This window comes from Nothobranchius furzeri, chromosome 7 (assembly GCF_043380555.1).
Source record: "Nothobranchius furzeri strain GRZ-AD chromosome 7, NfurGRZ-RIMD1, whole genome shotgun sequence".
Classification (NCBI taxonomy): Eukaryota; Metazoa; Chordata; class Actinopteri; order Cyprinodontiformes; family Nothobranchiidae; genus Nothobranchius; species Nothobranchius furzeri.
This window is the reverse complement of record NC_091747.1, coordinates 52,131,762-52,155,965: the sequence shown is the minus strand read 5'-3', so window position 1 is coordinate 52,155,965 and position 24,204 is coordinate 52,131,762. Positions and strand designations below refer to the sequence as shown.

Here is a 24,204-nt window from a genome sequence, read left to right as displayed (position 1 = left end):
TAGCCAGACAGGAATGTGTTTTCAGTGGTAATAAATGTTAAAGACCAAGTTCACTAATTTTTCCAACACATTTGATGTGGTCTCTAGAATAAAAGAATGCCTTGTGATTCTACCTCTGTTTCAGGAACTATACGTAAGCCAGAGCAGTGGGGAGCAAAACACAGCATGCTCTGGAGACCTACTTCCTGATATTCTAACATTTTTGATTGGCTAACAGCAACACAACTTTACCCCCGACCCCGTTTGCTCTGTAATGTTGATGTTTAATTCCCACAAAACACACAAGCTTGAAGGAGTTCTGAAATGTCGTGAGGTTGCTAATGCTAACAGTTAGCTTCTACTAGCCGAGACATTCTCTTCTGTTTCCTGCACCCTAAACCAACAACAGCCTTTCTCATCGTGAGTCCATTAATGTCAATTTACAGCATGAAATAAATCTCCGGCTGTTTCTGACCCGAGAGTTTCCAATTTTCTATTGGCAGCTAATGTGGGAGAAATGGGGGTAGAACACTATTTTCATATTTAGCCTAAAAAAAAAAAGTAGAAAACGGTTTCTCAGTGAACTTGCTCTTTAAATATCAAATATTTGTTCAACAAACAATAAATGGAAGAAAATCAAATCATCTGGAGGTGACTTTTATCCTGAATGATATCTATAGTTGGAAGTAATGATACAAAAATACAATCAAAAACATAAATCTGAGAAATTTCCCTTTTCCTAAGCATAGTGTCCCCTTGGCCTCATTTGAGAATCTGAATCCAAGACAGCAAAAGGTAAAACAACATATATAAGAAAAATAATTCACATTCAAAACAAGAAAATATTCATTATTAAGACAAAACTTTTACTCCATGAAGAAAAGCACCTTAAAATGCAAACACATCAGGCCAAATCTGATGTAACATCACAAAATCTGTTAGCTATCAGACTGAACGTTCGGGATGACTCTCAGCTACTACAAATCTCCTAACTTCAAAGTTTAGCCCGATACCTTCATTTTCAATTGTCCCAATGCCAAACTAGTCAAGTGTCAAAAATATGTTTAACCAGTCATACCAATAATATTCTATCAAAAATGTGGTTGAAGAGTCTCATTATGTCCAACCAGTCCTTTAGCAGCACAACAGGTGACCTCGATTAAAGCAGACTGTGTGCACTGGAACAATGTTTTGGATCATGTCGCTAGGTGTCACCTGGTAAAACTGTCGATAAAAGCATACAAAGGGACCGTGAAGCTCTTTCCCAGTCATTAAGAGAGCCTTCGGAAAAGGCTCGTATTTAACGGGGCTGCCGTTAAGTAGATCATGAAAGGAAAATATGAAAAGAGATCCCTCTGAAAGTACCCCTTTTTAATGCCAGGCTCATTTTTCCACAGTGAAATGACATCCTACTGTAAAGACCTCCACGACTCCCCTTAAAACCCCACACGAAGTGTGTGTTCGGTAGGTCATGCACAGGCTCACACTTAATCTGTCTGTAAAAGCTCTCGTGCTCTACAGCCAGCTTTACTGGGAATGCACATTATATCTCATTATACAAAATCTTTTTAAAGTGAGTTTCTACAAGTTTTGCCCCATGTTTTAAACAAATTATGTAAGCCTGATCTATTTTTGTATGATTTTCCATTTAAAACAGGATATTTTCTGTTTTTCTTGCAGGATCCTTCTGCCACATATGGAGCTAAAAGCAGGAGACAAAGACTTTTGGATTGCTCCACAGGCAGCTAGACTGTTTCTGTCTAGAGGTTAAGTAAATACACAAAAAGTAAGTGCAAAAATAACAATTTGTGGTTTATGTGCTGGGTTGTTCGTCCGCCTGGCCCATGCTTGTGATGACTACCTCCAGGCAATCACTGTGCAAAGCCAAAAAACCATCATTTCAAGAAAAAAAAAAGTCTGGCAGTCCATCACATTTCGACTTACTTTTTTAAAAGGACAAATATATTTATAAAAACATATTCTCAAAAAAGATAAAAAAAAAGAAAAAAAAGTTCTACTTTTTAAGTTTTATGGCAATAAAACGCTACTTAGTGTGTTTTAATGACCTTTTTGGTTCAGACGCTAAATCAAACAGTTGCTGAAGTGACTCAAAAAACTATTAGGGGAACAAAATTTTAAGTAAATCTGCAACAAATTTGCCACTTTCCTGTTCTACAAAAATAAAATAGAACACCAGTGATGCTATATAAGGCGATTTGCTTCTGTAGCAGCTTTTCTCTGTTTTATTCAGCACTCAGGATGAGTGCAACGCTGCCTTTCCATGATTTGTTTCCCCCCATACTCAACTCCGCCACCCAATCGCATAACTTGAGCCTCTTTTATATGACAGACCATCGCATCATTACAGAGTGATAAATCCGAATTTGTGGGTTTCGTAAATGCAGCAAGGAGCAAAGGGGAAAGGTGATAAAAGTCGATTCTGATGCACTTAGCCTCGTAGTAATATTTCCGCATGAGCCCCTCGCCTCTGACGGCTAAACACGTGTCAGCCCCGCTAATTCCTTCGGAGCGACAGTGGGAGGCCCCCCCAAAAGAGGGTGGTCGCGTTAGTGACGTATCCTGTGCGCCGAGTGCCGGCCGGAAGGGATATAAACACAGATAAACATGGCCTCTCACTCGTATCTTTCAACCACCAACAACATGGCAAACTGGACGTACGCGGAGACCATGGAGCTTTTGGCCGTGCGAGCGGACGAACAGATTAGTCGCCTTTTTACAGGGACGGTGAGAGACAGCCAGCTGTTCGACAGAGTGGTGAAAACACTGGCTGAGTGGGGCGTCAAGCGGGACAAAAAGCAGGTCACATCAAAGCTAAAGGTCCTGAAAAAGAAATTTCATTAGTCTGACGTGTCTTCAGTCTGACGCTGAATGCACGACCCTGTACGTCACATGCGGGGGGCCACCCAGCGACCTCCCTTTATCCCGTCTTGGTTTGAGAGGTGCCTGATGGCGGTTTATTTTAGCTTCAGCTTTGCTACTATAAATGCCAAAATCCTCCCCCAGGGAGCCGCGGCAAATCCCGTTTTGCAAACGCTATGGTCCTGTAAAAACAGCTTATGTGACAGCAGATGCCTAAAACAGGTTTCCCTTTATATATTCAGGAAACTTCATGTTTTCAAGGATAAGCCAATTGGTCTAATATATTTCTGAATCAAAATATACTAAAACCTACAATGAAAATGCGAAAAGAGGTAATGATAAACAACCTCGAGCTCTTATTTTGAAGAGCCACACTACAGCATTTTTTGTGTTTTCAGCTGAAGAAAACGCAGTGTCCTTTCAAACTCAATGAGTCCTCTGGTTAAGTAAGTTTGCATTCACCAAAGATCCATTATTAAATGATGTCTTAAAGCTAATGTCATAAAATCGTACCTCAGATAAATACGCCCGAAGACTGGCACCGAGGCTGTCTGTAGTACTGAGTCCTGGAGGGGTCAGCAGAGGTCGAGTGAGGATCGGCTGACTTGTGGGTGTCACAGGGCGACTTCGTGACCTCCTGAAGGTCACCTCTTTGTGAGATCCAGGGTTACAACTAGAGCGTGTAAGTAAGCTAGTAGGGGTCACAGGTCTGCTAGGGGTTCTAGGGGTTGGAGTCCTACTCCCAGGGTTGCTGGGAGACTTTGTCCGTCCCATGGTCAAGGAAGTGGGCTTGGGATTATGCAAGGGGAGGCCGATGCTAGAGAAGTTGGGGGACTGGGGTCTGGAGACAAGGCTTTGGAGAGGAAGCATGCCAGGTAGTGTTCGAAGGCGCAGAGGATTGTGGAGACTGCTGTGTGGATTATTGGAGCTCCGAGTGGTCATCTTTCCTACTTCTGCCAGTTTGGCCAAGTCCTTCTCAACCTCTGCAGAAGAGAGAGGATAACATGTCAGTATGATTATTTAAACACATTTTTTTTAAAGCTAAATAGAAAATTTAGCCTTTTAAAGGGATTCTAAGTAGTTTTGGCTTGCTTTTAGTACCCCGTAGTGTTCATTAGTAAAAACAAAAGGAAAACGTATCTCCTCGCTGTGTATTCATCTTTTTAACACCTTAAAGAGGGACTGCACACCATCAGAAAACGTAACTCCACCCCAGTCAAGATTTGAAAAATGCTATGAAAGTGGGCGTTGCCTGGAGGCATAGAGTGGCATGGCCAAGTGTGGGGAATTTCCATCCTGGGAGGGAGGCGGGGTGGGAGGAGACTGTACCGATGACGTGAAATTGTTCCAGCGCCAGTCAATCACAAGTTTAAAATGCAGTAGCCGCTGTTCTGCCACAGGGGGCAGCATTAAGACGTTTTTAGTCCTAGATTCTAGATTTAATCAAGTTTACACAAACATGTCAAAAATGCACAGAAACAGAAAGATTGCATTTGTAAAGACCCAGTTATTCAGTTAATTAGCAAAAAAATGTTATTTTGGGGTTTAGTTACTCTTTAATCTAAGTGCGGTGTTCTATTCACATGGGGCGGTGGGGGTCTGAGTTAGCCTGGCAAGCCAGACTAAATAAATGTATTATTTAGTCTGGCCATGCTCCATTGACGGCTCTCGGTTGTGGGGCGGGTTCTACTGTTGTCTTTCAAATGATCTCCGCATTCCACTGGACAATGAATGTGACATACTCTTGTTTCACTCTGTTGCATCATCCCACCCACCAGGCATATAGAGTGCCCTGATTGGCCCACAAAGCGGATAAAGCTCTGTGATTTGTTCACTAAGCAGATAGAGCACTATGACTGGCCCACCATTATGGACCAATCACAGCTCTTTGTGTGTTTGAAACCCCTCTAGAGAGCTGTGATTGGCTAGCCAGAGTCCTGGTAGGAGCTGCTGAGGTTCCAATGGAGCATGCCTAGACCATTCTTTGCAAAGCAAGAATTTGGTCTAGTTCACTAGACTAGGTCTGAGTAACATTTCAGTAACATTTTGAAAAGGCCATTTTAGCACATACTGGCTCAAGAAAATGATTTTAAAAATATGAAATATTGGCATACTATGGTTTTAACCCTCCCACTGTCCTAATGAGGGTGACCCCGCGAGGATAGTTGACCATTGAGCAGGATTGATAGTTTATCCCTTGAGGTCCACATGGCAGGGGTGAGGTGGTGCTCACTCCTCACCCCTGCCACACAGACCCAAGGGATAAACCATCAATCCTGCTCAATGGTCAACTTTCCTCGCGGAGTCACACCCATTAGGACAGTGGGAGGGTTAAGATAGGTGTTTTTGTGGTATCAAAAATGATTTGATGTTAGCTTAATTTTTTTCCAAACTGAAGCCTTTCTATAGCAGTAAGAGGCATTCTGAGAAATTTCTGGGAGAGTGGAAGGTAACAAGAAAAGTATGCTGGCTCGGTCCTTGTGTCTCCATGAAAAAAAATTGGCCCTTTCAAGACATTTCTAACATGCCAGCATATCGTGACCATTTAGTCTACAAAAAGACAAGAGTTTGATTCTGTCGGAATACACCATAATTGTATCCATTCAGGGGACGAGGAGAGCAGCTTTGTGACGTAAAAAAAAAACACATTTTTCGGTGTTAAAGGTTTTTAAAAATGGGCATTTTAAAGCAGCATTTTTGCAATATTTTCCTCCAATTCACCAGCCACTCTTCATATTTTACAAATGCTGGTCATTTGGTGACGTCTGGTGATTTCTTTTCCTAACAAGTTACAACCAATTAGCATGAGTTAACCGCAAGTCCCACCCATCTAAGCTAGTGCGTCATTTCCGAGCACATACCAAAGTTCAGGTACTCGACTGGTTCCTGAAATGGTCCAAATGGTCCAAAAAGTGATCCTTTGTGCAGGTCCAGTGAACTGGATACACATGCAGACACGTAAAGGTCCGGTAAAATTACTCGGACGTTCCGATAGTGGAAACAGGTCCATAGATCAAAACGTCACATTAAAAAATTGAACTTTCCCTTTAAGATTTCTCTTCTCCAGTTTTGTTCCTCTTGACAGATTGAAATGACAGTGATTGAACTGCGTTTTTATATTTTCGTGACACTGCTTGTAATGTTTTGTACAAATCCCAGATTAGCTTCCATGACTCCAGCATAACATCAGGCTTGCTTTTGATCATAATTCAGAGGTAATGAAAAGAAGCTGGTCTGCATACCGCTGGACAGATGATTCACAAATTTTACAGAGCATTAAAGTGGGCGTGACTGCTCGGCTTTAATCCTTCTTCTGGGTAATGGTGACAATATTTATAGACCTTATAAAATGTGATGAATCAAGTTTCCCTTAATAGAAATGAAAAGTTCCAAGCTGACACGCAGTGAGTGCGGAGTGTGACATCTATTTCCTCTGTTTTCCCTCACAAAACAAGCTTGTTTGCTTCTCCGGTAGTTTGAGCAACAATTTCTGTTTCCCAACTCCTCCGATCAACATCTGGATAACTTTTTCCTTCTCCTTCAATTGTTTTGCTTTCATTCCAAACTCTGGCAACGTGTGTTCAACAAAACTTGTGTGGGAGTTATCATCTGAGATGCATAATTCCACCAGTGAGTCATCAGGAGGAGGAGGGGGGGGGGGGGGTGTCTTTCTGGAGAGTGGTGGATGTGTGGCGTCAAATAAAACAAAAGCAAGCACGACAAGTATTTCATGAACCTTGACTTCCATGTTTTTGAACAAATGGTGCTCCGCTTCCATACAAACAACATTTTTTCCATGCAATAATTTGAACCACATGTTCCTGTTGGCTGACAAATATCCATTTAGAATGCTAAGTGAAAACTCTCTGCAGCACAACTCTAAATATTGCATAGAAGTTCATTTTCACTGTTTAACCGCAGAACATTCCTAAATATTCAAATACACACATTTATTTGACAATACAATGACACTTTATGCTTTAGCCCCTCTAATTATGAAGCCATATTTCTTTAAAGAAGCTGCAGCCTTGAATTGAGTCTTCATTACCTTTTATTTATTTATTTATTTATTTTGCATAAATGCAAATAAAATAATTAAAGTGACTGTGTATTTTCCCTGGCGATAGGGGGCAGTGCATACCTAAATCACTGCAAGCAAGCAGTATTTTTGTGTTCAAGTAAAATCTGATTTATTCTCCGTCGGTACGGAGACACACAACTCCATTACAGTATGTGCAAGAGCTCTCTGACAGGCTCACAGAGGGTGACGGTGACATGCCCAAATTTTTAAATATCCATCGAAAGTGATGGAGACTGCAATCTTGTGATTGGTCAGGATGCCGCTTGCTTGAAATTTGTCATCAGCACCGCTATTGCCTCGTCAAAAAGTAAAAAGATAATTAGCGGCAGACACGGAACAGATTGAAGAACGCATCGTGGAAAAAGTTTGTAAATATAAACATTTATTCACCTGTGATTGAAGGAGTACAAAGATATGGAGCAAGTGTTTTATTTGTGGACGGACATGACGGGAAACGTGGGTTTAGCGTGTTGAAGGACAAATTAGTCCGTGTTATAAAGTCTCTGAAATATATAAATTAATAAATACACTATTGTTGACTGGATACATGAGTGTTATGGTGGCATGATACCCCAGAAAAGCGCTACGCCCTCTGCTGTCCTGGCAGAGAATTGCTTTGCAACATTCCCCAGGTGACAAATTAGTCCGAGAGCAAAACGTCTCTATCGATGCGTTTGCGTCCCTCCCTTGTGGAGCCGACGGAGAAGTATAAATCAGGCTTAAGACCTTACCAACGGATGGCCAAATGGGTCAAAAATCCCTGGGAGAGTACTTAGTCAGATCATTCAACCTCCAGCAAAATGAAAGGACATCAGACTCGCTTTCATTACTGGCAACGAGCAAAGAGGTAACTATGTTTACGAATGGTAAAAGTTTTGTGACAACAGGCTCCCGTAGAAAGAAACATGCCGTCGCCTAGAGATTTAGACCCGCTCTCATGTATTTTAGACCCAATCTTTATGGTCATATGTATGAAGCTGCAAATATTTTCAACAACTGGGCATCATTTAATTCATTTTCACCAACATTTTGGTGAATATTCCTGAGATTAATGGTAAAAACTACACATTGTCCCTTTAACTTTGGCTGTTCAGCAGATATCATGACATCATCTTTCAGCTGTGTGTAATTTCACCCCAATTAGCTCAATCTGTTGCACTGCCCCTGACCTTAAGACCAAAAACTAATTGCAGGGAACAAAAACCAAAGTGAAACTTAAATAAAAGTTCTAACGAGTTCAAACCCACCTACACCACATTGACCATGTCTTACGTTATTATTATATTTCTGCTGCAAACCGGCCATGTTCATTAATAATTTGTTCCCGTAACGTCGATCTGCTCAGCTCCACATATTTACACTTCCAGTAAAAACCACCATGTTTTAGGCCGTTTGAATCATCCTGTCTTCCAAAAAAGGTCGCTTCACTGCTGATCTTTTAATAAACCAGTCCTATTGACTTTGTGACATTGAACAGCAGCCAATCAGATGCAGATTTCACTGGAAAAAAATGTATTTTGTTGATTATCACTGACACTGGTGCAACAAGATGACTCCTGGAAATTAAGGGAATAAAAAAAAAACATCAGTGTAGAAAGTTTACAGGAAAAGATGGGACCGAGAGGAGACAAGAAGAAATAGAAACAGGCCGAATCTATTAAAGTCTTTGATCAGAAAGCAGAAACATGTGGTGAGAGAGCGAACACAGCCACAGCATGCTATAAAACTATTAAGAAATCATGCAATCTTTATTAGGTCTGAAAATAAACAAGACCAGTACTGACAAATTTCCCTGCAGGGTTGCAACTACATGAAATGCTGATTTGAAAAGTAAACTAAAACAATGAAGAAAAAAGCAGAAATACTCTGCACTTCCTAAGTCACATGTGTGCACTTATTCTGGCACTCATCCATGCTCCACTGCAGCTTTAATCACCTAAAAAAACAGGCAATCTTGAGCAAATTCTCCTCTTTATTAAACTAGATTATTATTATGTGACACCAGGTTGTGTCTAAATCTCTTAAAAACATTTTTATAGAGTGAAAACAAAACTGGATTACTAAACTAATCTTTTATGATGGGTGATCTCACCGTTATCTCACAGTGCTGTGACTTTTGGACAGTTAGACACTTAATTGTTTGCAAAAGGTTTTGAAGAAAGTAAAGAATTAATTTCATTGTTTCAGATTAATGATTCCCAACCTTTTTTCCACAAGGACTGCCTTTCCTGTGTCCAAGAGAAACCGGCCTTCCCACCCCTACTTCTACCCTAAAACATTAAATTCATTCATTCAGAACATTTATTGGCAAAATAAATAAATAAATAGGTCATTTCCCTTATTTTACACTGTAGGTTGTGTTATTAGGTTTTCATAAATTTAATGTTTACAAATATAATTTTGGAAAATTCCCAGCCTCAGCACCGATGAGATAAGATACCTTGTGACAGGGGTATTCAATTCCAGGCCTGGAGGGCCGGTCTCCAGCCTGTTTTAGTTTCAACGCACCAGATTTCAGTCAGCCGGTGATTGTTTTCATCTCATCTGTTTTTCTTTGCTGTAAAGCTAATCATGCGTCTGTTACTGCTGCCTCTGGGCCAGATCGTCATCAATGAGATTGAGTTCTCTTGGGTTAAATAAAGGCGACATAAAATGATGAGCTGCTAAACAGGTGACTCAACCGCTGAATCAGGTGTGTTGAAGCCACTGAGGCCCTGTCCACACGTAGCCGGGGATCTGCCAAAACGTAGATATTTTTCTACGTTTTGGCCTGTCATCCACACGAAAACTGAGTTTTTTCACACGAAAACGGATCTTTTTAAAAACTCCGGCCAAAGTGGAGATCTGCGTTTTCTCAGTTTTGGGTGTCTGCGTGTGGACAGACAAAACCGGAGTTTTAAGGTCCGCAACGTCACTTTCCGCGACAAAAAAATGCTGACATCACGTGTGCGACCTGTGTTTACACTAGCCGACAGCATGGAAGCCTTCAGAGCTGCGCTCGCTTTATCAATTGTCCAAGCGCTTTTTGCTTGTTTGTTTTTGCAAGCGGAATTACTGCTCCTTGCGGAAGACCACAGACGAAGGACGAGGTTAAGAACGGGGGAAGTACTGCCGCCTACAGGTCTGGCATGTCCTTAACAACGTATTTATCCGGGTACATGTGGACAGAGTTTTTTTTTTAAACGAGGTGGTGTGGATGCAAGTTATCGGAGGGGCGGATATTCGTTTAAAAAAACCCGGCTACGTGTGGACTAGGCCTAAAACATGCTGGATGCCGGCCCTCCAGGACCCGAATTACCTGGCCTTAAGATCTCTAGTGACCCCATTTTGGATGGGGGGGGGGTCTTACACTTGCTCCTGTACACATTTCCAGTCAGATCAAACTTTTTACTTCCTTATGAGTTCCTATAGCAACCCCATCAGGCTCCAGCCATGCAGGATTTTCATTTCTGCAGTTGTCCTTTATTATTAAAACTTTTTTTTTTTGCATTTACCACTTACTCTCTAAAGCCTAAACCCACACGACAAGAACCCTGAATTCAGTAACTCTGTGTGAAACAATTCCTGTGGGGAAATTTAGTGTATTTCAGCTTCAGTTCTCCTAAAAACTCCTGCTGGTCTGTTTATTGAAAAGCTGGCTAGATAGGCTTCACATCAGTTTGGTATGTGAAGCCTGTACACAGTGTGATCCAGTCCAACAGAAAAGAAAGAAATGCTAAAACAAACAAGTGTGTGACACATGACACAGAACGGCGCCGACCCCTCTGGCCTCCGCCCCAGACTTTCGTCTGATTCATACATGAACACCGTCGATCTTTATGAAACAAACGCAGTCGCTGACTCACCCAGACATTACGTGCATCAAAGATGAGCAGCGGACAAAGTGATGAACGCAAACGTCCAAATAATCACACCCACACACAAAATATATGGGTTTTAATCAGGTCAAGTGAGAGGAAGTAGAGCCGATCGTTTGCATGAGTTGGGATAAAATTTCAAGATCTGGGAGATTTTTTTATTAGCAAAGATATTTTGATGGCATTTAATGTCAGTTAAGCTGGACTAGTTGGAAATATATATACAGGTCCTTCTCAAAAATTTGCATATTGTGATAAAGTTCACAATTTTCTGTAATGCACTGATAAACATTAGACCTTCATATATATTACATTCATTACACACAAATGAAGGAGTTCAAGCCTTTTATTGTTTCTAATATTATATTGCTGATTTTGGCATACAGCTCATGAAAACCCAAAATTCCTATCTCAAAAAATTTGCATATTTTCTCCGACCAATAAAAGAAAAGTGTTTTTAATACAAAAAAAGTCAACCTTCAAATAATTATGTTCAGTTATGTACTCAATACTTGGTCGGGAATCCTTTTGCAGAAATGACTGCTTCAATGCGGCGTGGCATGGAGGCAATCAGCCTGTAGCACTGCTGAGGTGTTATGGAGGCCCAGGATGCTTCGAAAGCGGTCTTAAGCTCATCCAGAGTGTTGGGTCTTGCGTCTCTCAACTTTCTCTTCACAATATCCCACAGATTCTCCAGGGTTCAGGTCAGCAGAGCTGACAGGCCAATTGAGCACATTATTACCATGGTCTGTAAACCATTTACCAGTGGTTTTGGCACTGTGAGCAGGTGCCAGGTCGTGCTGAAAAATGAAATCTTCATCTCCATAAAGCTTTTCAGCAGATGGAAGCATGAAGTGCTCCAAAATCTCCTGATAGCTAGCTGCATTGACCCTGCCCTTGATAAAACACAGTGGACCAACACCAGCAGCTGACATGGCACCCCAGACCATCACTGACTGTGGGTACTTGACACTGGACTTCAGGCATTTTGGCATTTCGCTCTGCCCAGTCTTCCTCCAGACTCTGGCACCTTGATTTCTGAATGACATGCAAAATTTGCTTTCATCTGACAAAAGTACTTTGGACCACTGAGCAACAGTCCAGTGATGCTTCTCTGTAGCCCAGGTCAGGCGCTTCTGCTGCTGTTTCTGGTTCAAAAGTGGCTTGACCTGGGGAATGCGGCACCTGTAGTCCATTTCCTGCACACGCCTGTACACGGTGGCTCTGGATGTTTCTACTCCAGACAGAGTGACAGTGTGACTTAGATCTGTGAGGATGTTCAAATCCTAGAGTTTCACTATCTATTTTCCACCAGAAGCCAATGCAGGAGATAGGCGTAGGAGAATGTTCACCCTGCATGAACAACTCAGACTGAACGATGATAATTAGAAATTATCATTAAAAAAAGTTTTTTGAGTGTTCCGCACCTTTAATTCATATAGACTGGATTGCAAAAAAATAAACAAAAGAAAGAAAATTCCAGCTTTGAATGAGATAACAAGAACAGTCAGAATATTTTCTACATCCCAATCTAGATGGAAACCAGATCTGAGAATTCTGTTCAACCCAAGATTCAGCGTTTCTGACCGTAATCAGACTCAACACGTTCGACCTCAAATCATCAGACTTGCATTGGGTCGGTTATGGGAAAGACGGAACTTTCATTTGGATGTTATGGCTTTGTTTCACTGTGCTTTGAAGCTGTGGAACCTGAGCTTACTTCTTTGTCCAGCAGCTGCTGTTATTAGAAGAATAAAATCAAAGAGGTTTTATAAAAACATTATGAGAGCGGCTGTCACGGTTCCCGTTCAGTTTCTCTGCATTCTAAATTTGTCAAACAGGAAAAATGCAAATCAAAGAAGTTTTCCAAAAAAAATTACCTCTACTGGTGGCACCTGTGCTTGGCAGCCTCGCCTCTGTCAGTGTGCCCCAGGGCAGCTGTGGCTACATCATAGATCATCACCATCAGTGTGTGAATGTGTGTGTGAATGGATGAATGATACACTGTAGTTTAAAGCGCTTTGGAGTCCTTACTCTGACAGGCGCTATAAAAGTGCGAGTCATTTATCATTTAGAATTCCCTGACGTTTTCAAGTTGGAAACAACAAAACTCAGCTGCAATATCAAAAACATTTTGATTGTCCTACAAAAATATAATTATATTAAATTAGAACATGTCTTAGTTAAAGCTAGAATCCAGAATTTCTTTAATCCAACTATACCATCTTGAAGCTGAAAAATGCCAAGTGGAACTGACAAAAACTGCTGTTTCCCCCAACATCCACTAGGGGCAGGCTTCTGAAAGGAGCATCTACACAGCAGAAATAAACATGTTTACAGCCTGGTACAAAACATATATTTTAATGGTTTAATAGTTCAAGTTTACCATCATGGCAACTCTTAACTCATCCGTTTAGATGCAATAAAAGCTTGAAGTTATGAATAATTAGGGGCATGTCCTTTTGATCGACAGGTGGAAGATGAGCCGTCAGTGCTAGCGGTTTGTCACCCTGCTTGCTCCAAGAGAGGCCTCAGCTTGTGGCTCACTTTAAAAATTTTACAGGAGGAAAAAAGTGCAACAGCCTGGAAGGCAAAGGGAAATAGAGTCGCTCAACTGTCTTTTTCTGGCTACAAGCACCCGCCAACTTCTGTTAGCTTTTGTTAGCTAAGTTAGCTCATAGCTACATTGGCTCAGAGTTTTATAGGTGTCTATCATCTGACCCCACCCACGCAACCCTGCTTTCAGCTGCATTTTTGTATTTTACGGAATGCATCACGTGACCAAGATGGCAGCAGTGGGAACCACCCACTGGGCATCAATTCAGCTCTTCTGAAACTTACAGGTGATGGCGTAGAGGGTTTGTTCATTTTACACATAGTCACTGGGTGTTTTTCAATGTCAAGGCACCTTGACGTCCTTTCTTGGTCAAAGAAAACAGTTAAATGGAACAGATTTGTATCAAGTGACCGCGGCTTCCACGGTGGTGATGTAACGTCACGTGACACGGGCGATAATGTTATATTTTATATGTATTAGTTTCAATATAAATATATAACGAGCATTTTACTTTTTAAATTGTGCATATGTTTATTAAATTAAAAATATGAGTTAGTACCCGCTAGCCACTGAAGCTGCAACTACTAAGCAACTAACCAACAATAGAAAACTTCTTTGGATCTAAAAAAAAAAAACATTTTAAATTAGTTGACTTACTTTTAAACTTGAAATTTGCCGCCGAAGTAGCTGCCGGCTTCTGATCCGCCGTTCTTTTGAAAATACCGCCATGCATTCTGGGTAATTTTCGACCAAGGCTAGGCTACAAGACACCTCCCGTGTATCCTCGCTCAGCTAGCTAAATGGCTAACAATTGGTGAACACACGCCTTGGTAGAACATGAACATTGGAACACGTCTTGGCGATGACGTATCTCCTAGGCAACCGGGGTGGGGAAAAGACATCAAGGTAAGGTTCCTTGGCATTGAGAAACACCCACTGATTTAGCTGTTCTCACCGTCTCTGTAATTATGGCCGAAAGAAACACATAACGCTATTGGCTAAGACTGACCTTTACAGATAAAAAAAAAAAACGTATACATAATTTCTGGAAAGGTGAAAACTCCAGATTGTAGCTTTAAGCAAGACACTTATTTGATGAAACGCTGAGTTTCCTTGGTATAATCTAAAGTTCACAAATCACATGTTTAAATGAGTGCAGAGCATTTATTCTGTATTAACACCACTAATAGAAGTCTGTCTCTGTCACACACACACACACACACACACACACACACACACACACACACACACACACACCTACCAGCGAGCTGTTTGCCCATGTTCTCCAGCTCTTTGGAAAAGAGGGAGTCGCCGAGCAGTGATCCCGTCTGCCCCACAGAGCTCCCACCTCTCACAGCCTTCAGATCAGCGTCCCAGACAGCCTGACGCTAGGGGAACCAAAAAAAAAGGAAAAAAGAAAAGTCAGTCACATTAGAAGAAAGACCCTTCAATTAGCGCTTTATATAATTTTCAGCTAATGATGAAATGTTCTGAGCCATATCTATTGAAAAAAGAAAGCCAATTATTATTTTATGGGCTAAAGAAAAACGGGAAACCACAGCAAGTGTAGATGAAAGCCATGGAGGGAACTTTGTTAAGTGAATGTGAGCAGCGAGACAGTCAGTAGTGGTTCAGGACATTTTTATAACCATCAGCAGGGGCTTGCATGCAGACTCGTGTGTTGGCAAAGAGCCTGTCAACAGCAAATTGTGCAACGACAGTAAAGCCGCAATGAATTCTGAATTGCTCCCTTGAGTGTACACAATCTTTGAAATTATTCCCAAGCACATTTAAGCAAGCTATGTTTTGACAATTGTGCTCATGCCACTCCTGAACAAAGTGTACAATTAGGAAGAAAATGTGTTATACACACAAAGCATGGCCAAGTCCTAAATGGCAGCTTGCCTGATCACACAATTTATTTCTTTGTGTGGCCAGATGATCCGTTGAGTTAAGTGCCCGTTAGCTCCGAGCGCACACACAGGTGAGATATAAAACTTAACAGCTACAGTTCCACCACCTGTTTGTTTAGTTCACACCAGATAAGTTACCATGCCTCCGATGCCAGCGCTTACATCATTCGATATGTGAAGCTTTTAATGAGAAACAGTCGACTCGGCTGAGTGCTGATGCGGAGTACGGTTCACAGACATCTGGGGATTAACATGTAGAGCAATATTTATGCTCTGCAGTACGATTTACAATGAAGATGAGTTATTGTGTGCAGTCATTTGAAGTTGTGGCTAACACCTGGTTACATCACTTGTATCCATTGTAACAGGGCCTGAATCTCTTTCTGTGGTTGGTACGCATGGAAGACCATATTTACGCAAAACGAAGAACAAAATCTAAGGATGATAAATTTATTTCAGCCAATAACAGCTAAAACAAAAAGACTTCATGAGGGAGTTTCCAATATGTCTCAATGTCTTCTGTGGGCCATTTCTACGCGGTTCAGCGTCTCATCTGTTGATGCTATTGATGCCTCCCAGCAGTCGTGGCACCATCATCATTAAATGCAACTAACAGTAATTTAATGTTACAAGTGCAAACCTCTTCTCAAACTTTTGTTTCCTGAACATGGACAAAAAATATTGATTCCTTCTTCCCCAAGTCGCTTAGTTAAACCTTTAGCATCGTCATGAAGTTCGATTATGCTGGAAACAAAATTTCTTTAATGGTTGATCGGAGTTCCGCTTGGAGGATGTTTAGTTACCAGTCTTTATTCATGGCTCTGTTTTGACGCTAAAATGTGAGGGAGTTCACTCCCTTGGCTGAGGAGAAACTTTGCATATGAATAGTCAGGATATAATTGGCATGACAAAGGACTAAAGCACTTTGGGATTCACTTCTTTGTCTTTTTTTTTTCACTATGAGCGGCTTCATCTGCTGACTCTAAAACATTATGAAGTTTCTGCAAACAGACATCTCAACCAGCTCTATACCCTTGCTAGGGTGCTGGAGGGGGCATGGAAGTTCTCCCCGACAAGTCTAAATGTGTTTTGTGGATCTGGAGAGGGATTATAACCATGTCCCCAGGGGTACACTGGGGGTAGCGATAATTTATCGTTATCATAATTTCTGACGCTTATTGAGATGAATTTTCCCTTGGCAATAAATTAAATAAAATGAAAAGATGTGTGTAGGTTGGCAACGTTCATGTCCCTTTAAGAAGCTGTAACACCTTGAGTCACGTAAAAGTGTGACTCAACATAATACATGTGACAGCCCCATCTAGTGGACAACTTTTCTTTTGGCGCATACCTGTAGTTATCATCCATTTATCGTTATCGAGGTGAAATCCTCAATATATTGTGATATTGATTTTAGGCCAAATCGCCCAGTCCTAACTAGGGATGCACCGATCAGGTTTTTTTGCTGCCGATCACCGATACCGATATCAAGGAATGCTGATCACGATACCGATCACGTGGATTGGCCAGAAATTTTCTACAACATTATAATGAGTGCTACAAACTACATAATCTGGGAATAAAGGAAATGTAACCTAATCTAAAATGGTCTCGGTCTGCTTTGATCTATTTTGAAAACTCCCATCAAAACCGATAGGGGCGCTATCGGCCGATTGGGATCAAATGCCGATCCATCGGTGCATCTCTAGTCCTAACTGGGGGGCACACAAGTATGGGGTGGATTGTCCTCTATTAAGGTTTATTCAGTCCCTGTACCAGAGTGGGAGTCTGGTCCAGGTTGCCAGTAGTAAGACCAATTCCCTGGCCTTTCCAGTATCTCTAGGTGCAGCTATGGGGTGGAGAGTGTTGTTTGGTGGCAGCAGGATCTTGTCTCCACTTTTTGAGGATGATGTTCTCTTAACTCCAACAAACAGTGACCTTCAACTCTTGCTGCTTGAAGTGGCTCGGATGAAGATCAGCAGCTCCAATTTAGTGGCCGTGGTTCTCAACTTGAAAAAGGTGGATTTCCAACTCCGGGTCAGGGGAGAAGTCCTCTCTTAAGTATGAGTTTGAAGCTGTTTTTACAGGACCATAGCGTTTTCAAAACGGAATTTGCCGCGGCTCCCTGGGGAGGATATAGGTCGTTTATAAGATCAGACCGTGGCGGTAATGTGGCGCAATCGTGGCAATTTTATAAAAGATTAGGTGATGGCGGCATGAAGGGGGGTATGGGGTGGTCTCTGCGCTGCCGCAGACCTCCATTTATCTTGGACATAACTTGCTTTTTATTGCAATTGAAGCCGTGATCGTTAAGTTTTTTTTAACAAGCAGCTCCTAAAAGTGTCTGTCCCCATCAGTCCCTGTGCAGTCTCTGGTGATCTGAGCTTCAGCTTTAACAGACAGGCTCGTGGAGCTCTGCGGCGCTCCAGTTTGCCATGTCAGCTGATTTTGTTCAAAAAGCAAACCTTATTGCCTGTGTTTACTTTCATTTTCAAAAAATTTGCCAGCCGGAGCTCAGCAATAACTCCCCACGTCATCATGACATCTGCCTCTGGTGCACCAGGGCGCAGACGACAGACCATTACCGCAATATTACTACCAAGCGACACGGAACGAATGCCGCAATATTCGCGCAACACCATGCCGGCATGGCCCGTTTATAAACATACCATTGCGGTAATATTACGCCGATTTGCCGGCATGGTGTGTTTTATAAAAGCACCTTTAGTGTCTCAAGTTCTTTATTATGAGGGAATGGAGGAGCAAGAGAAAGACAGATCAGGGCCACGTCTGCAGTAATGTGGATGCCATACTGGTCCCGGAGGTTTTTCAGGCATGGCCTGCTGGGAGGAGACCCCCTGGTCGACCCAGTACACACTGGAAGGATTTTATCTCCACGTTGCCCTGGAAACGCTTGTAGCTGGTGAACATTTTCAGGGTGATGAGCGGAATGGTTGGGTGGACATCACAAAAACGGAGGCAGCAAACTTTAAGGTGATTAATATTTGGGTCAATGTCTACTCTTTTGGCCAACACTGCAGAGCATGGTAGTTTGTGTCAAAACACCAAGAATTATTGTTCAGATTAAACTTTATTATCTGCTGCTACACTCCATCTGTTCTGTTGCACAGCTGCATCCACGAAAAGACAAAAGAATATATTTACGTTTTGATTTATGAAGCTAAGTTTGAATGCCCAAACGCTAAATGAAAAGATCACTCCCAGCCTGAAGACACTTGACAGACACAATATTTTTTTTTCCAACATGATCTTCACCACAAAGCAAAAATCTGTTTTTATTTGAAGAAGAAAAAAACAGAAAGCCATGACCTGATCAAGTATGTCCTGACTTTAGTCCAGCAGAAACGCTTTGGAGCACTTTGGAGAAACATCGCTGCTACAGCTGAAAAGAACAACTTTTATCGGCCATAAAAACAGAAAAAGGGACAATTAAATCATGTAAATTCTCAGTGCAGGTGGTTCTACTTTTTGTTGCCTTGAAGTTGATTTTATGACTCACATGGGAACATTATAGTATTAAAGTCAAATAGTTAATGTAATGTGATATACTGTAAAAACTGTATCTCTTTAGAGCACAGACACGCTTGGTTTTAGCGTAAACTAGACCGAGCGAAAAAACGAGGAAAGTCTTTATTTCTCGACGTCTGACCATGAAACCTTGCGTCTACGGCATCGGTCTCCATGTCTGTCAGATACATGAAGCATTTTGTGGCAGAACCACAATGCCACAAACCAAAATCTAATTACAGTCCTCAAAAAGCAGCGATGCGAGCTGAACATCACAGCTGAATCCACTCCCAAGTTTTTTTTTATTTTTTATTTCTCTGCTGGTATCTCCCCGAATCCAACAGCATGACATCATCTTCTTCTCCTCTTGCTCTGGCTCTTCTCAGTTCTTGCAAACAAGGCCACCAACAAATCCCTGTTTTTTAATTTCCTACAGACTTAAAAATCATTATTGGCCTCTAAATCATTACGTTTTAAGACATCGCAGCCAAAATTCTTTTGGAAAACCAGTTCCAGATCTGACAATTTTATTAAGGATGCAATTATTGTTTGGTCCCAGATACCAATTCTTGCATCAGTGGAACATTTGTTTTGCAGATTAAAACAGCATAACGTTAACTCAAAAGCTCCTCGTCTTTTCTACGTGTATTTGGACCGTGCTTTATGTCCTGGGGACTGTAGACTGGAGGGTGAATCTAGCCCGGATATACGGAGACCGTAACCAATTCTCCTCCTCAGATAACATCAGTGAATAAACAAACACCACAATCAGAATGCAACTGTGAGTTCATTGAGTTTGGAGAAGCCATGTCATGGAAAACATTAAAATACATCATAATGATGAATAAGAACTTTTACTGAGAAACTGGAGATGAAATTCAAAGATAAGAGATCTGATTAAATCCTGGAAACACATAATGAAGTGATGAAGAGCGATCTTGGTTTTCAGCTGCAGCTATTGTTCCTGCCCACATCCGTGGTTGACATAGGAGCATTCGAGACGAACTCTTTCCCCATTTGCTTTGATACTAACTTTAGATGCTTTAATCCACACAAAAAAGGAGGAATGCCTTGTCATCTCCAAATATATAAAAAAACATGATTTTTGCTTTGACTTTTGAGTATATTTGTGTCAGTGGTGGAAAAACCCAAATTTTATGATCCTCTTTTCAAATATTGCAACATTCAAAAAGAAAGAAAACAAAAAGACATAAAGGGGGAAACCTTCTGAGTTGCTTCTGCCTTAAACGACAAGTATGGGTCTTGTTTTAACACAAATTCATTCCACATTTAAAGTGAAAAAGACATGTGGATTGAAAACAAAAGCAAAAAACTAAATAAGAGTATACTGAGCATGTGTGCTACTATATGTGTGGTAAGCAGCAATGATTGCCGCAATCTGGGGATTTGCTCAAACCAACAATAACTAGAAGTATTAAGGACACACTTATGGACAAACATGATCAGGACCAACCAGTACATCTCATTTCTGCTTTTTGGCCAATTTGATCTTCTGTGGGTTCATAAAACCTACACCCAAGGCCCAGCTCACATGGCGAGATAATTATGATGATTTTTGACATCATTCAAACAACATTAAGGATGGGCAGGCAATTGCTTGGGCCGTAGGGAGCCCGCAGAGGGCTGACAAACGAAACAAGTCAGAAACCCAACAGTTGTGATGGTGAATCTAGCTGGCGCCGCAACGACCCGCATCCCTGAAGAACAATGTTCACACACTTCCTTCTCTGTGCTGAACAGCAGGTCTTTTTCCCTGGAGCCCAGCTTTGCAATGCCACTGTGCTTCAGATTACTTTAGTGGCTTTAAAATTAATTTAAATTCAAACTAAATTTAATTTATTCATTAGGAACTTCATTTGCAGTTAATTTGCCCAATAAAGCAAAAACAAAGCACTTACGCAGACAGACATAAAATTCAACAATAAAATAAAAATACATTCAAATTAGTCCGATCTACCGTCACTTAAGCCTCCTTTCCACTGGTCGTGACACCGACGTGTAACGTAATAGCGGCGGTTTACCCGCGAGCTCCCTTACACCCGGGAGCATTTCAGGCACAAACGGGAGCGAAAGCATTCCACACCGCTGATCCCGCAATGTCACAAAACCACAGGAGAATTGCAACATCACCAGGGGCGGCGTTAGGCCCGGCTACTTGGGCTGAAGCCCCGGATCTTTCATGATAAGCCCCGGATCTAAATCGCGGAAGTAACATGCAGTACCAAAGTCCAACAGAGAGGGCGCTGCTGGCAGTAGTTTGTATACAGCCTGCCTGAGCCTCCACCACTGAAGAAGAAGCCCTTCAGCAGCCGGCTTCTTCTACACTCTCTGCCTGAAACGCATGAGTGAAGATGGACATAAGGACGTTTTTTTAGACCAAAAGTACATCGACAGAACCCCAGCTTTGATGAGACTGGTGTTGACTCAGGTTTGTGAGTCTTATTTGAAAATATTTGTTGTGCTGCTGGTTTGCCTAAAGTTAGCTTATCAGGTAAAGTTGTTGGAGAAAGAAAGGGAATATTTACTATCATCTCACACTAAACACTAACAGGAACAATACTCTGCCCTGAAAATGCTTAATGTGTAGCTTCAGATTAAAAATTATGTGGTACAAGATATATATATGTATGATGTTGACTAGTGCGTGTCACGTGTGTGCGCGCAAGCGTGTGCGCGCGTGTGTTAAGCCCCGGATCTTCTTCAGTCCTAAATCCGCCCCTGAACATCACGCGTGATTTCAGAAGTCCACACAAAAACAAGGAAGGACAAAGACAGCTGCATGTATCCAGAAAGGTCTGGTTTACTTTCTGCCCTTTTTTTTTCAGCTACGGGGGTTTCACAGGAAATGTTTACCTGCACATTACTTTTATTTAGAAAGTTTCCAAATGTTTTACACTGACTTTCTGTCTGGCCCAATCTAAACTCAGGTGCTTTTAGATTCCACTTTGCTGCTGGAGGAAAGGAACCCGTCCACTATAATGGCGTCTAATTGCTGCGAATTACGTTTCACGACGCTTCCACGCCTGGTGGAAAGGAGGCTTTACCGTGGCTCATCAGAAATTCCTGCCATGTGTGGTGTTGAAAGCACATCAGGACCACTTCCACCAATCAGAGCTTTTTAAACGTGTTAGATTGTGTCGTCTTTTGAGAGAAAAACGAGCTTGCATCCTGTTGAGTTTGACATCTGGCCAATCAGAAAGTGAGATGACAGAATTACACTACACACTCCTCCTTCACTTCTGGAGTCACATTGCATTTGAAGAGGTTTAGCGGGATTTTCCATGTAACTGTGGAATGTTCGTGTGTGAAACCGGTAGCTTGTAGTGGTACTTGTCGTGTGGTCAGACACCACACACCAGAGGTGTGACCAAGTCACAAGTCTTTCCAGTCAAGTCTTGAGTCAAGTTCAAGTCAAAGACAACCAAGTCTAAAGTCCAAGTCAAGTCAAAGTCCTTAATTTTGAATTTTCAAGGCATAATCAAGTCATCTGTCCAATTTCAATTTAATGACAATGATAATAAATAAATTCCAGAAATAAAGCTTCTTAAAGCTTCATTTATTTGCTCAAACAAGCAGAAAGTGCAACTCAAACTGGTTATAAACAAAGTGCTGCTGCATTCAGCAGAACAAGATCAAACCCAGAACGAAGAATGATTCATGATTTTTGTCCATGTCGTGCCACTTTTGTGCTAAAATATCAAATATGCTCAAGTCATTGTCAAATCAACAGATGCAAGTCGATTCAAGTCGCAAGTCATTGGCATTCAAGTCCGAGTCAAGTCGTAAGTCTTTATAGATTTTATCAAGTCAGAAGTCATTAAAAATAATGCCTCGAGTCCAAGTCATGTGACTGGAGTCCACACCTCTGCCACACACTGTAGGACTAAAATAGTTATATCAATCTGACAATTTAACAATCCTGCTATGAGAACCGCGTTTACAGCAAAGGCTTTTTAGGTTCTTCTAAAGCACAAACGCTCACCGTTAGTAAACACATTTATAGTTTTTACTTTACTGAGAAGAAACCAGCCAGAAGTGGTTTTATGGACCACACAGGAAACATGGACATTTAAATATTAGGGGGAATATTCTTATTCGGGATCAGGTTAAAAATTCAGTTGAGATGAAACCACATTTTCCTTACTCCTTTCAAACGGGGTCAGTTTGATAGCCAAATTTGTTTTATCATGGAGTTAAAATCAAAGATTTAATATAATCCTTTGCAGTATGTTATTGATAGAGATTACAGAACATTTTCTAAATAATGTGCAGCCCTGCAGAAAGCTTGAGTCAAACTTTGACACAATGAAAGAGATGCTCTATTAGAGCAAATTATCACTACTAACTTCTATACTTTTACTATTTATTTACCAAGAAACCTAAAACTAACAAGCATTATTTCCTGCCATACAATTTCTGAAATGAGTACCTTTTTCTTTTTTTAGCAATGAGGAAATAAAGGATCTAAGAGGTTGCAATAATGAATTCCTGTTGTTTTGGCACGCAGAAGAATTACTTAATGGGTTTTATGGACTTGTGTACAAAACTCAGGCTCAGCGCCGCCAAAAAGAAACAGGATATTGGCAATAACACCGTTAGACTTTCATTCAAGCGGTCCAAGTACACATTAGGTACTGCCGTCCTATTAGACACAAAGCATTAACTAACAGATGGATAGATGAACACAAGCAGATATGAACAGTGTTGGGAGTAACGCGGTACAAAAGTAATTAGTTACTGTAATGCATTGCTTTTTGCTGTAATGTGGTAATGTACGGCATTACAGGGAAAGAAAATGGTAATATTTACTCGGTACAATTGTCAGTAACGCGGTAATTACAATACATTTTTAAACCCAGAATCAAGATGTGGGTTTCCTAAAAATTCAAATGGCAGGAAGCCTGAAACAAGATCCAGTATATGACGTCATTTATGGACTCAGCTTCGCGGGCATTCTATGAGCAGAGAGGACGCAACGGTAATGGCTCAAATACTCCAGCTGCATCCTGCGCGCGGCCGCTGTTATATTCACAAAATTGCTCCACCAAAACAAAGTCATTCGTTTGCAATCGTTTATATCAGCCCTTATTCTCGTACTTCATGTACTTTTCAGATGAGTTCATAATCTGTGCCCCGGTGATTTCAACTCATTGCTGCTGGAGCACAGCGCATATTAAGCTTTTGTATTTTATTTTTTGCGTTCGGTAGATCCCTTTGGCTGACTAGTTAGAAACTAGGAAATCTAGGAAACAGTTTTTCTGGAAGACGGAGAAAACATGCAGCATGCAGGAAGGTTAGAGGGAGAAAGGGCAGGAAATTATTCAAATAAAATCAAGAAAACAAAACAAAGTGCTTGAAAAGAAAAAAAGTAGGCAGATTTATCCCCAA

General features: G+C 41.3%; 1 protein-coding gene across 4 annotated transcripts in view; it reads right to left on the bottom strand.

The window, feature by feature from the left end:
- The window catches only part of c7h8orf34 (chromosome 7 C8orf34 homolog), a 126,335-nt gene that overhangs the window by 14,768 nt on the left and 87,363 nt on the right, over positions 1-24,204 (bottom strand). For all 4 annotated transcript variants that reach the window (XM_070553371.1, XM_070553370.1, XM_054751159.2 and 1 more), the window contains exons 11-12: positions 14,616-14,742; positions 3,373-3,842 (exon numbers count right to left, since the gene is read on the bottom strand). In XM_070553371.1, coding sequence (XP_070409472.1) covers positions 3,373-3,842; positions 14,616-14,742 — 597 coding nt within the window. The remainder of the gene's footprint in view (positions 1-3,372; positions 3,843-14,615; positions 14,743-24,204) is intronic.